This window comes from Ruditapes philippinarum, unplaced genomic scaffold, assembly GCF_026571515.1.
Source record: "Ruditapes philippinarum isolate M1 unplaced genomic scaffold, ASM2657151v2 ctg1176_1_1_1_1, whole genome shotgun sequence".
Lineage (NCBI taxonomy): Eukaryota > Metazoa > Mollusca > Bivalvia > Venerida > Veneridae > Ruditapes > Ruditapes philippinarum.
Genome location: NW_026862466.1, coordinates 57,738 through 72,145, shown reverse-complemented (window position 1 = coordinate 72,145; position 14,408 = coordinate 57,738). Strand labels below are relative to the sequence as shown.

General features: G+C 34.4%; 1 protein-coding gene across 2 annotated transcripts; it reads left to right on the top strand.

Moving 5' to 3' along the window:
- Window positions 1–1,882: 1,882 nt before the first annotated feature.
- Window positions 1,883–13,736, top strand: LOC132719173 (large ribosomal subunit protein uL1-like). 2 transcript variants are annotated; one of them, XM_060702919.1, is made up of 9 exons: window positions 1,883–2,034; window positions 5,054–5,192; window positions 5,358–5,565; window positions 7,624–7,713; window positions 8,149–8,220; window positions 9,549–9,678; window positions 10,595–10,707; window positions 11,532–11,613; window positions 13,558–13,736. In XM_060702919.1, exons 1-9 carry the CDS (start codon window positions 2,010–2,012, stop codon window positions 13,677–13,679), a joined length of 981 nt encoding a protein of 326 aa, XP_060558902.1. In that variant the 5' UTR covers window positions 1,883–2,009; the 3' UTR covers window positions 13,680–13,736. The 2 variants fall into 2 exon arrangements, with proteins under 2 accessions (XP_060558902.1, XP_060558903.1); XM_060702920.1 differs by lacking the exon at window positions 1,883–2,034 and adding an exon at window positions 4,818–4,840.
- Window positions 13,737–14,408: the final 672 nt, after the last annotated feature.

Genomic DNA, 14,408 nt, shown 5'->3' with positions numbered 1-14,408 from the left:
TCATATTGTGCCGAAACAGGAAATACGATTTTTGTTAACCTGGGGTGTTACAAAGCAACACAGGCAAATTTATACCACCTCACCTGCCGAAGATAAGGGATGCACAGTCTCTAGGTATTCAAACCCATGTAGTCACCTCATACGAACATGCAAGGATAAACGGTGGCTGCAATTCTTATACCTTAACCATTAAAGGCAATCTCTCAGCCACATACATGGGCCTCCACTGTTAGAGCACACTTATAATAATAAAATGCCTTAATATCTACATAATTTAGAGCATTTTAGAGGTTAACGTAAGAAATTTATATAATTCCTGCGAATTATTTTCTAAATTATATTACATGATTGCTGCGTGTACATTACGAAATGCTCTAAACCTCTTTGAAGTGCCAAGAGTCCTCATATATAGTCCTTTGAAACAGTGCAGATGGAGTGCAGTAGGTGTTTGGTTACAAAATATTGAAAAAATGAAACACTTTTTCTCTATCTCAAAATAAAAAAAAGCCTCAGCAAACATGAAAAAACAAAGATGAAAAATAAAGGAAACAAAAGAAATTCATGTTCATGTAGATTTTTAAATCATTTTCGTCCATACTAATTAAAGTATTGTTACTTTTTTACAATTATGTCCAGAAGTAAATAAACTACCGGTTTCTGAAGTTTTGGGGCAAGGCTTAAAAACAAGCTTCTGTGATGTAACTCCTAAAAAACTGACTGTGCAATCAATAGAGGATATTGAATGAGTGTAAGTTCAATACTAAATTTATTGCACGAGTTGAATAAAATTATATTATGCGAGCCTCTGGCGAGCATAATATTATTTTATTCAACGAGTGCAATAAATTTAGTAATGAACTTATACGAATTTAATATTCTATTTATCACATACCAAAAATAATGACCGTTTAAAGTGAAATAAGAGTCTTTTTTCATTGACGCGCCTATAGTATAACGCTAACATTTAGCGCGTCTTTACACTATGTTTGTATAACGCTTATGACGTCGCGTCAAAATATATGCACGGCCGTGCAATACCATATTTACGGAGTCGCAAAATCGGCACGGGTGTGTGATAAAGTGTATTATTACACGATACATGCAGAACATAAAAAGGGATGCTTTGAACACGTTATGACATCAGGTATCAATCATAACATTCAATATGACGTTAATAAACCAAATGATGTCAGAAAAATTTCTTCCGAGATCAATGTAGTTCAATATCAGTTAGATTTTATAAGCATGCAGAATGTAAAAAGATATTATTTTTTCTTGCATTAAATTATGTAGTAAAATGAATCACGATTAATGGTTCAATTTATCACTCATTACTATTGGCCTTCGTAATTATATACAGGACTACTCATTTGAATTCAAAACATGCATTAGATATTTTACAATGCACTAAAAATTTACTAAGAATTGATAGATGGATGGATGGATGGATGGATGGATGGATGGATGGATGGACGGACGGACGGACGGACGGACGGAAGTTCTCACAGGACAGTAATTATGTGACTACTCTATTGTTCTCTCTATTGTTCTTTTTAGCCACGCAAAAGAAAACAGCCACATAAAAGCATTACGGAATGAATGATATCAAAGAGAAAGAATAGTTACCTATTGTCCCTCTAGCCACATAATTACTCTCCTGTGAGTGCGGACGGACGAATGGATGGATGGATGGATGGACGGACGGACGGTTTGATTAAATAGACGAATGAATAAATGAATGAATAAAAAAAGAGGTTTACCTGAAATTCTAAAAATATTCATTCAATGAATGAATGAATGAATAAATAACTTAATTAACAGTAGATCCCTTTAATCAACCAAACATGTAAATCATGTTACTAGATCAATAACAGTGTACTAATATGGTATTTCCGCACATGAAAGTCCTTTTTGCTCCAAAGGCATACTCCATTGGACCATTACGCATCATTTATTTACTTTTTGGTGCTTAGCTGATTTCAAGCGTCTAAGATTGTACTTGATCCAAAATGGCAGCCTCCATGTTCAGAAAAGGTTGGCTGATTCCTTTAACATCATTTAATTCATGTCCTTATGTTCTTTGCAAATTTAAAATCACTGTAATGCTTACATTTTATTTAAAGTGCATATATTGGAAAACATTCTACAACTGATAATCATTGTACACTATTGAACCAATGTCCATCATTTTGATTTTTTTTAAGATTGTCCTTGCCCTTGGCTTGGAAGTTGGAACATGGATATAATATTTATTTATACTTAATTAATCATTATTCTTAATTGTGTCAAAAATAAATACCTGTAGAAATAATTGCATCCATTAAAAAAGTCTGCACAAAGACTTAGCAAAGGATTTGTTGCCAAAATTAATACTGGACATGGAAGTCAAAGGCCGGAAATGCGAAGCAGGCCTGGGCTTTGCCTTGCCTGGCTATGGACTAAACGTGTATATAAAAAAATATATAGAATTATAGAATTCTAAACCTCTCAAATAACACTTGTTGATGAAATTTTCAGTGTCATTTCCATTTGAGCGTTGCCTTTTTAATGTAACTCAATGATAATAGGCGGGGTGTTCCGTTAACGGAACAATTGCAACTTTTTGGATTTATAATAATTGTCAAGTGAAAATGGAAGTGGTGTGTGAAATACCGAATAAAAACAGAAATATGAATGATTTCGGTCGAACCCACTTGCTGTGTCACAGCTCAACTTAATACACCAATAAACACTTTCCTCAACTAGCAGACGACAGGCTATTCTTATCAGTAGGTTTTCGAGTAAAGATAACCGGTTGCATATCTCACTGTATAAATCGTATGTAAAATGGTCTGACATATGGGAGGTTTAACAGTTAATTTAAATACTTTTGTGACAAAAGATATCTCAAATTATATACTGTGACAAAGCTAAGATCCCAAGCTTTCCATTGATGTAATAATTTTTAAAATCGGACATTTAATCACAACAAACTAGCGGTTTAAAAATGGCCTAATTTGTATTGTTTTAGCATAAGAGATATCAATTTTACTCGAAGATAAGGGAAACAACTCGTATGTTTTCACTCGATATACCTCGATTATTTACGTGGTTCATATGAAAAGTGTTTATGCGTGTATTGCCACTTTTGGCGTATTTTTCAGTGTGTGGGCATCAGTCCGTCCATGCGTCCAGATTTGTCATGTCTATATTTTGCTCTTCTTTGATTGATTACAAAATAATTTGGTAGAAACTTTCACCATGATCATCAGATGTGGTGGTATGTCACACACAAAACCCGCCATACAAAAGTCTCACTTGTGGGTCAGAGCAAAACCTGTGTCCATAGCGTATCTTCCACATGCATGGAGGGATTTTGATATAACTGGGGACAAAGGTTCTGTATAATGAGTGTCGCATGAAAAGTTCAGGTGTCTGTGGTAAAGGTCAATGTCACACTTAGGGTCAAAGGTCAACTAACAAAGTAAAACATTCATTTGCAAGTATAACTCCTTTATAGATAGAAGATTTTAATTTAACTTAGCAGAAATGTCCTCCATGTTGAGTTGAATTGTATCATGCAAAATGAAGATCAAGGTCACAAGAGGTCAAAGGGCAAATAAAAATATAAAAATTTGTTGGCACTGTATCTTGCTTATGCTTTGAAGTATTATGCTTAGTGGTCTTACTCTTAGGCTTTTTGCATTTCCCGAAGGGTGAGCATATAGTCGCCGCTTTGTCCATTGAACTTTGTCCGGGCCATAACTGTAAATTTAAAACTATAAGAGATATCAACATGAAAGTTTGTAGGAAGAAAGATCTTGTTGAGCAGAAGTGCATTGCAAAAGAACCATAACTCTGCCTTGCCTAAATTTGGAGTTATTGCCCTTTGTTAATTTTTCACTTTGAACTTTGTCAGGGATCTAACTTTAAAATTATAAGAGATATCAACATGAAATCAGCGTTTTTTTTCTCTACTTTGGGAATGGTGCCGGTACCAAACTGATTGAGAAAAAATGCGTTATTTTGACTGAAATTGGGAATTTTTATTTAATACAGCATCTTTTCAACTACAAATAAGATTAGTAATAATGAATAAAGACAGCTTACAGCTTCCACTGTCCAGGTAGAACTATTGAGTGTTGATTTATATAAACAGTTACATGTTTGATTTTAAATGATTTAAAAGAAATCTCATGGCCTTGTGGGAATTTTGAACAGTATTTTTGGGAATTTTCATGTCTTTTTTCCATTGGGAACAGTACCTTTTTCGGGTAGTAGTTATATAAAGAAAAAAAAACACTGCGGAAACTTTGTAGGAAACTCTTAGTCTCTGTCTTGCCTAAGTTTGGTATTATTGCACTTTTGAACACTGGGTCAGGGGTTATTGTCACCTAAGATTATGCAATGTCAAGATTTGTATCTTGGGTATAGAGAGGATGTGTTGCGCATATCTCACCTATATGTGTATACATCTTTCTCCTTGATCTGAAGCTTATAGGTTCAGGTTTGAATTAAGACGAGCAGACTCAACATTCTGCCCGTTGACACGCTTGTTTTCACTTACTTCCCCGTTCATAAGCTTTGCCTAATTTCATATTATATCAATAATTATACTATAATTTTGAAGTGGCAAGCTATCCACTGCTTCTGTTCACTGTATGGTGAGCAACTTCCTAAAATGCTAATTATTTAGGCCTTTATGCATGAAATGTTAGTGTTATTAAAGGAAATTTTATCAGTCAAGAACTCCAATGCTTTCAAAATCTTGAGTTTTGAGCTGAGCAGTGGAAAGGATAGTGAAGGTGTAAGCCTCCCAATCAGGGATAGTTGGTTCAACCCCTACTGGGATGAAGACCATGTAATTGATTTATTCTAAGAAAATGTGATTCAATTAAGCTATATGCTTTCTTCATATACAAGCTTAAATAAATGGTTTTAACAGTTTATTAAATAAATACATCAAGTGCCCCTCAAAACAGTGTTTTGAGCAAGCACCTGAATAACATTCAGTGATTAATTGCTAGTAATAAAACTCAATTTTACAGCATATTGACATGCTTTTTTCCCCCAGGTTTATGTAGAGCTCGCAGTCTGTGTATGGTTCAGCATGAGTTAGAGTCAGCATTTACACTACAGAGACAACAATGTCGTTTAAAAAATACTGCAACAAATATGAAACCAAAAGCATCAAGAAAGAAAATTGCATCTAAGTAAGTATTTCTTATAATTCTACGTATAAGAATTTTATTTATAAGAATGAAAGCAACAATAACATCTGTAAAGACAAAAGAATTGCTTAATATAATTTTTTTTAAAACGCACATTAGTTTATGTTTAATAAGTCTGGATACATTTTTTTTTTGTTTAATTGACAGAAAGAAAGTAGATGGTGAACCAGTCAAAAAATTCACCAGTCTGACACCTAAATACAGTATCTATATAACAGATGAATACCCACCACAGAAGTTCTCCTTTGAAAAATGTATTGAGATGCACAAAGAGGCTGCTGCGCCAGAAATGACCAATACTCTACATGCACAAGTATATGCTGATATTGAACTGGACTGTACAACAAATAAAAAGGTTACTTTCATGATTTCTACATTCGTTTGGTTGGACAGAGGAATTCAAATTCTTCCTTGAACACTTGAGTACATTTTTTTTTAGTTTGAAATTAAACATTTTAATAAATACCGTAGTTGATGAAAAAAGTAAATACTTTATATGTATTCTAAGTCATGTAAGAGGTTGCCATGGTTTATGATGGCATTTCACAAAGCAGGGTATTAACTGCGTCTCCATCTATTTAAATTACAAATTTTGCTCAATGTCTGTTTAAATAGGTGGTAGATGAATCAAAAGTTGCTCTCACTAGTCACTAGTGTGATTTTTAAAACATACCAGCCTTACCTTGGACTAGGTAGATTCTTTCATGTGAGGTAGCTATCCAGGAAGTGTACTGTTGGCCAGTTGTTCTACTCAAGTACAGTAGGTTGGTGGTTCAACTTAAGTACAGTGGTTCAACTAAGTACAGTAGGTTGGTTGTTCTATTCTGGAACAGTAGACTGGTTATACTTCTCAAGTACAGTGGATTGCTTGTTTTACTCTAGGTAAACAAGTAGGTCGATTGTTCCAATCATGTACTGTAAGCAGATCAATCTACTTTGGTACAGTAAGCCAATTGATTGTTCTATTCAAGTACATTACACCAGTGGTTCTGCCTTTGTACAGTACAATGTAGGTCGTAGTTCTACTACAGAACAGTAAGCCGGTAGTTCAATTCAAGTACAGTACACCAGTGGTTCTGCCTTTGTACAGTAGGCCGTGGTTCTACTATAGAACAGTAAGCCTGTAGTTCAATTCAAGTACAGTACACCAGTGGTTCTGCTTTTGTACAGTAGGCCGTGGTTCTAATAAAGAACAGAAAGCTGGTAGTTCAATTCAAGTACAGTAGGCCGGTGGTTCTACTTTTGTACAGTAGGTCGGAGGTTCTGCTCAAGTACAGTAGGCCGGTGGTTCTACTTTGTACAGTAGGTCGGAGGTTCTGCTAAAGTATACAGTAGGCCGGTGGTTCTACTTTTGTACAGTAGGTAGGAGGTTCTGCTCAAGTACAGTAGGCCAGTGGTTCTACTTTTGTACAGTAGGTCGGAGGCTCTGCTCAAGTACAGTAGGCCGATAGTTCTACTTTTGTACAGTAGGTCGGAGGTTCTGCTCAAGTACAGTAGGCCGGTGGTTCCACTTTTGTACAGTAGGTCGGAGGTTCTGCTCAAGTACAGTAGGCCGGTGGTTTTACTTTTGTACAGTAGGTAGGAGGTTCTGCTCAAGTACAGTAGGCCAGTGGTTCTACTTTTGTACAGTAGGTCGGAGGCTCTGCTCAAGTACAGTAGGCCGATAGTTCTACTTTTGTACAGTAGGTAGGAGGTTCTGCTCAAGTACAGTAGGCCGGTGGTTCTACTTTTGTACCGTAGGTCGGAGGTTCTGCTCAAGTACAGTAGGCCGGTGGTTCTACTTTTGTACAGTAGGTCGGAGGTTCTGCTCAAGTACAGTAGGCTGGTGGTTCTACTTTTGTACAGAAGTCAGGTTCTGCTCAAGTACAGTAGGGCCGGTGGTTCTACTTTTGTACAGTAGGTCGGAGGTTCTGCTCAAGTACAGTAGGCCAGTGGTTCTACTTTTGTACAGTAGGTCGAGGCTCTGCTCAAGTACAGTAGGCCAGTGGTTCTACTTTTGTACAGTAGGTCGGAGGTTCTTGCTCAAGTACAGTAGGCCAGTGGTTCTACTTTTGTACAGTAGGTCAGAGATTCTTGCTTAAGTACAGTAGGCCGGTGGTTCTACTTTTGTACAGTAGGTCGGAGATTCTGCTCAAGTACAGTAGGTCAATGGATCTACTCAAGTAGGCTGGTAGTTCTACTATATACAGAATATAGGCCAAAACACCATTTTTGGGGATGGGACCACAGCTTTAATCTCATGGATTTTTGCTTATTTAGGGAAAGAGAAGGTCATTATTGTCCCTTTGGTAAAATAATCATGGTAATTTTGTATTTGATAAAAGTTTTTGTCCATATTTGCTATTTTCTAAAACAAGTTTGCTCACATTAATTTGTGTTATATGTGCTAATATATATTTCTTTCTGTTTACAGACTAAGTTCATGAAGAATATAAGAGGACTATTAGAATTCCCGCATAAATTTGAACACAAGCAGAAGAAAGACATATTCATATTTAGTGAGGTAAAATATACTGGTAGAATATCAAGCATATGATGTGTTAGTATGACAGCCAGTCAGTCTGTCCTATTTTTAGCAACATTTGTCTTGGTTATGTTCAATAAGCTCTTACAATTTTGCAAGATGACTCATTCCAAGTCAATATTCTTTTTCTTTTTACCCTGTTTTATAGCTTGACTTTTAAAGAAATGTGGGCTTTCCTACCCACCCATCGCTGGCATAACACTTTGGTTAAAGTCTTCAGGCACTGATTTGATATGTACTACTAAGGATATGTATAGATGGTCATATTCCAAGGCCCTTAACTCTTGGTTGGATGTTACCAGAATTATTGCCCTTTGTTAACTTAAAAAAATTAATTAATTTGCATGCAACATCAATTTTAAAAACTACTGAAAACATTCATTGAAACATTTTGTTTATTTTATTATATCACAGAATCCAACAGACTGGGAGCAGTGTAAAGAATTAGGTGCTACTACAGTAGGAGGAGATGAATTGATAGGCTATGTAAGTAATATAAAATATGTTGGTTTTTGTTGTTTTTTTTTTTTTTTTTTTTTTTAATTTAAGGAACTCTGTTATGTTTTTCATTATTTGAACTTAACAGGTTTGTCTAATTGAAGGTCTTTTAAATTTTATTTTGCAAAGGTTTATAATATGGACGAATCTAGATTCCCAATTAAAATGTTTGTGTAGTGAAGTATATTTGTTTTACACATTTGAGCCGTGTCACGGCAAAACCAACATAGTGCGTTTGCGACCAGCATCATGCATGGATCCTGATCAGACTGCGGGGATGTGCAGGCTGATCAGGCATCCGCGCAGTCTGATCAGGATCCATGCTGTTCGCTTACCAACTCTATTACAATTAGAGAAACTGATAGCGAACAGCATGGATCCTGATCAGACTGCGGGGATGCCAAATAGTCATTTAGATAATTTGTAATCGAATTCATGATTGTGTTCTATACCATTTCAGACTACAGTGTAGCTTTCCGAATTCCGGAACTTCTGAAATCCGAACATTTTTCAAGGTCCCAAAATTTATCCTTCAGTTTTCTATGTAATTGATACCTCTGAATTACGGAACTTCTAAATTCTGACTTCAGAATCATTTTCAGATAAAATTTGGGTTTTTTTAAATTTAGATTTACTTTCACAATCCGGAAATTGAGAAAAGTGTAAAGGAATATTATACTTTTGTTTGTAAAACATTCAAAATGTTCCAATTAGCAGTAACCATTTATCTTGACACCTATAAGAATCACAACCTGTCAAGCACTTGATTAAAGAGTGAAAATTATGGGAAGAAAATGAAAAGATTACAGGTAAAAAGCAGGAACTACATGAAATATACTATAGGATAAATTGGGGTTTATCGTGATAATTTATAATTAACATTATGCTATTGTATCAACATATCCAGTTATAGGTGATAATGAAATTGAAAATAGTAATTAACTTTTTTTAAAAGTCCTATAATTCTGCATTTTTATGAATTTAATTTGCTTCATATATTTATCATCATGTCTTACTTAAACAATTGATGTTAAATGTTTCTTCTTGTTCAGATAATTCCGATTTTCTGATTTCCGGAAACTTCCAAATTCAGAATTATTTGGCTAGTCCCACAGGTGTTCTGTTTTCAGAAGTTACACTGTAGTTGCAAAGAGTGTCTTTTTATAGGCACATTTTCTGATAGTTCTTAGAATAAAAATGAAGATTGTTTCATGGGTACATTTAAATTATGGTTCTGAGAATAAAACTGAAGATTGTAGAGTACAAAAAAAGTAAGAAGTAATGATGAAAACTGAATATTATTGTTGTATTTTCAGTTAAACCAGGGTCTTCTACGTCCGGATGATATTGAAAAATGTGACTTTCTTTTTGCCACACCAGCCATGGCACTTAAACTTTTAAAAATGAGGAGTATATTGATGGATAAAACGCCAACTTTACAAAATGGTTAGTGAACTTCCCTGTTAATCTACGCATATATGAATTACTATGACTTTGTTAAAAAAACAACGTAATGTCACAATGTATATTTCTCGCCATCTTTGACATTGACGTCGTGTGACGTCACTTCCTGTTTATTCACTGACGAAGAACATACTAGTCCGAAATCGATATGAATAATAAATAATTGAATGTACGCGTGTGGTTGGTCTTATTGGAATCATATGACTTTGTAACCAAGTTTTACAGAAATCAGATTCAAATACATTATATCAGTGTGATGGGTGTGGCACACGTGTTTCTATGAGGAATTGCTTTACTACAAGCTTAACTACAGTATACGTCTAATACCGTTGAATTTCCATTGTTGTGTGAAAAAGTTGCCATTTAAACTGACCCTCTGTATGTAACTAAAATAGTTTTGAACTTGGTTTAATTTAACAAAATAAACAGAAATGTTTGAAAACATGCAAAAAAAAATCAATCAAAAATCAATAAAACATGACCATTGGAAATGTTTTTATGTATCATTTGTATGTTATTCTGGCATGGAAAATGGCTCAAAATTTAAGGTGAAATTAAAGAAAAAAATCCATTTGCCTCTAACATTCTTTAATTTGTAAACATATTACGAAAGGTACTGCTTAAAAATGCATAGTACACACAGTATCATGTATTATATTTGAAAAAAACTGACCTTCTGAACTTAGAGGTGGCACTGTTATTATTATATATCTTTTATTTGCCTTAAATGGTTAGGAACTGAAACCAAAATGTGTTGTTTGGATGAAAGATAAAGTTTTCATTTCATAATCAAAGATTCATTTTAGAATTACTTTTAAAAATAGAATTTATAAATATCATTATTATCAGCATGATACAAATTAAATATGACATAACCACATATAATTTGTTATTACAGGATGTATAGTATCTGATTTTGAACCTATAATCAAGAAGCATATTGAAGGTGTTACATTTAAGTCGCACAAAAAGGAGAACAGTGTTGGCTTAGTCCAGGTTCCCTTTGGACAGGTATGGTCTAATCCTTATACATTACAAACCCTGCTGAGCAACACCCTTTTTAGACAAAGATTTTGGTTGTTATAGAGAGGTAGTTGCTGTACAGAGGTTATATTACTGTAAATGGGAAGAATTGATTCTGGTGTTGTAAAGAGGTTATTGCTTTACAGAGGGTAATTTTCTGTGTTGGCTTGTTAGCTGTCTCATTGAAAAATTCTATTATAATACATGTATTGTACATTGTTTTGGATTTTATGCTCCTGAAGGGAGGCATATTAAAATCACATCGTCCATCTGTCTGTCTGTCTGTGCGTACCTACTTCATTCGTGTCCAGACTGTAACTTTGTCATACATTGAGGGAGTTTGAAATAGCTTGGCACAAATATCTACCACGTCAAGACGATGTGTCGCTTCCAAGAACCACGTCCATACCTCAAAGGTTCAAGAAATCAAGACTTTAAAAAAATATATATATTTACTTGTATAGTTTATAAAATGTAAGTTTAAGAATTCTAAAAATATTCTCCAACCAGGTGAAAATGAATGTACATGTATTTTGCAAAATATGGCAGAATATTTTATCATCAAAATTCCATCTTGTTACAAAGAATATTTTATATTAAGGACGTTTTGGTCTAGAATGTAATGTTGTTTTTTTTAACAGTCTTTAAAATGAGAAGTTCAAGATATAAAGTGGACAATTTTTTTCTGCTTTATGGTGGTATTCTCATCTGTTTTAGTTTTGGTAACATTGACAACTAATGTTTGCATTAATACTTTTTTCGCAGAAAGATGTTATTTCTAGTGTTTAATGATTTGTTGTTAATTTATGCAGCTCTACCAAGAGGCCAATCAACTGAAGGAGAACTTTGATCATATGGTATCAGTTCTGGCAGCCTTGAAACCAAAAAACCAAGGTAAGTTAAACAATTTAGTCCCAGTATACAGTCATATATTTATTTAAACTAGATTGATATTAAAGGAACTCCACTGAGGTCAAATAGCCTAAAACCAAAAATTTGAAATGTTTACATAGATCAAGTGAAGCACTTGAAATGGAAAAACCTGTGAAGGATAATAAAGAAATATAATCAAAATTAAATTGAAAATCGATAGCAAATGGAATTGTTGGCTTGATTTGGGTGAAAAGTGTTGCAATGAATTTCATTTTGGATCATTGTACACAATAAAAAAGATTAATCTAGAAAAACCAGTTCAGGAAATGATCTGAAAATTTGTCATTGGTTTAGACTTACATGAAATGGTACACGAATGTCAGGGAAAATATTTTCAGTCCCGTCATGTCAGAAAGCCATAGTGGAGTCCCTTTAAAGCTTATTTGAAGTTACTGGAGCTAAGCAATACTGGAGTCATATAAGAACTCATGTTGTGACCCAAGTACATATTGAACCTACATTCCCTGGTTAAAGAGGCTTATCCACACTAGGGCTCACCTTACATGATTTTGGGTAACAAGTTAACACCAGTTTAATAAGCTATACATAATTTACATGAACTTGTACTTGAGTTATGACCCTTTTTTCCAATATATAGGATTTTCATGTTGAGAGCAATTTTATCAGCAGTAATACGCAGAATTGCACTTGAGAAGTTCCTCAACATAAAAAATCTGAAGAGACATTTGTTCTGAGACTAGAATTTTTAGGTCATTGTGACTTTAAACACTAAAAAAAATATTGAACAAGATTGCATTTGAGAAAAATGCTATGCCACCGTATTGATACCTAAGCTCTAGGCCTTTTGGGTCTTTACAAGAAGGTATTTTAAGTTTTTGAAGCCTTGTACCTTCAGACAATAAGATTTTTTTATTTTTTACTATATGTTTATATTGAAAATCAATGACCCCCGGGGCAATTTTGACCCCAGGGCTATAATTTGAACAATCTTGCCAGAGGTTCACTACACAATGTTTCATGCAAAATATCTAACCTCTAGCATTTCTCAATTGCTAGAAGAAATTTTTTTAAAGTTTTGACTATAAGTTTTTACTATATACATAGAAGGAAAACCAATGACCCCCGAGGCGGGGCCGATTTTGACCCCAGGGCTATAATTTGAACAATCTGGGTAGAGGTCTACCACACAATGCCTTATGCAAAATATCTAAGCTCTAGGCCTTTTGGGTCTTTACTAGAAGGTATTTAAAGTTTTTACTATATGTACATATAGTGAAAATCAATGAAACCCTGAGCGGGGCCGATTTTGACCCTAGGGCTATAATTTGAACAATCTTGGTAAGGGTCTACCAGACAATGCCTTATGCAAAATATCTAAGCTCTAGGCCTTTTGGGTCTTTACAAGAAGGTATTTTAAGTTTTTACTATATGTACATATAGTGAAAATCAATGACCCCTGGGGCGGGGCCGATTTTGACCCCAGGGCTATAATTTGAACAATCTTGGTAGAGGTCTACCAGGCAATGCCTAATGCAAAATATCTAAGCTCTAGGCCTTTTGGGTCTTTACAAGAAGATTTTTTTAATTTATTCTTATAATTCCTTTTGGTTGCCATGGCAACCAGATTTCTGCATGGAATGAAATTCTTTGAACAACTTTGGAAGCCCTTCACCCAAGGATCAATCCTGCCAAGTTTGGTCTAAATTGGACTAGTGGTTTTTCACAAGAAGATTTTTTAAGTTCACTATATAATCTATATAACACACAAACAAACAAACAAACACACACACACACACACAGGTGAATCGCTATATGCCACCGCATCGCAGATGCTGCGGTAGCATAAAAAGTCTACAGAGTGAAATATTTTTGCATTAGAATAATTATTCACATGCTTTATTGTTTTTTGACATTCAATTTAATTTTTTTTCTTCTTTTTTGCAGCATATTTATTGAAGACTATAAGACTGATAGCCCCTCCATCAACTGAGATATTTGAATTAGAATTTATAAAGACGGAGGGTGTGCTGACACAAGAAATAGAGGATTCAGATGAAGAAGATTAAAGTGTATTATACATTTTATGTACATTGATTACATTAAGAATAAATTTGAAATAACTATTTGTAAATTATAAAGTTATGGCTCTTTTTTTTTAATTGTTCAAGAGTTTTGCAGTCATATGGCGGCTTTCCAGTTTTACTAGTGGAGGAAGACCTAGAGTGCATTATTTCAGACATGAAAGAGCACACTAAGTAGAATCACCAATGTTCCTTAAGCTAGCTGGATAGCTTTCTCACATGAAAGTCAAGAATCCAAAGTCTCTGGCAGGAATCGAACTTACAGCGGTAAAGGGCAAGTGATTGGAAGTTCTGCAAGATTTTTTCTGCCCTGAAACAAGTTATTAAATGTTGAATTGAAATTCAAGCTGGCTTCAAATTTAATTTATCTTAGGCTTACCATGCTAAGTGCTAAATATCTTAATAATTGTCTATTTTCAATCAGACTAAAACCACTCATTTATAAGGAACATATGGAAAGTACTGACTGATTAGAATAGAGAACAGTCAAGACCATGTTCAGACTGTACGGTGTTCAGTCACTGCCAACAGGCTAAGGATTAAAGAAATTCTTTGAATATTTTGAATGCTTTAAAACTACAGTACTTAAGATTGTACAGTTTGTTTTCAACTTGGATACATATCGTAATGAAAACAGTAGTATATACTTTCTTTCATAGCAGAAAATTTGGAATGAGCTCAAATTGTTAAATCAATATAATTCAGGTGAGTCTA

Bases quoted from the DNA above. Each gene is read 5' to 3' on its own strand.
- LOC132719173 (XM_060702919.1), top strand. From the start codon at position 2,010: ATGGCAGCCTCCATGTTCAGAAAAG. The intron at 5,566-7,623 runs GTTACTTTCATG...TTCTGTTTACAG, and splicing joins ACTGTACAACAAATAAAAAG to ACTAAGTTCATGAAGAATAT. The intron at 10,708-11,531 runs GTATGGTCTAAT...TAATTTATGCAG, and splicing joins TCCAGGTTCCCTTTGGACAG to CTCTACCAAGAGGCCAATCA.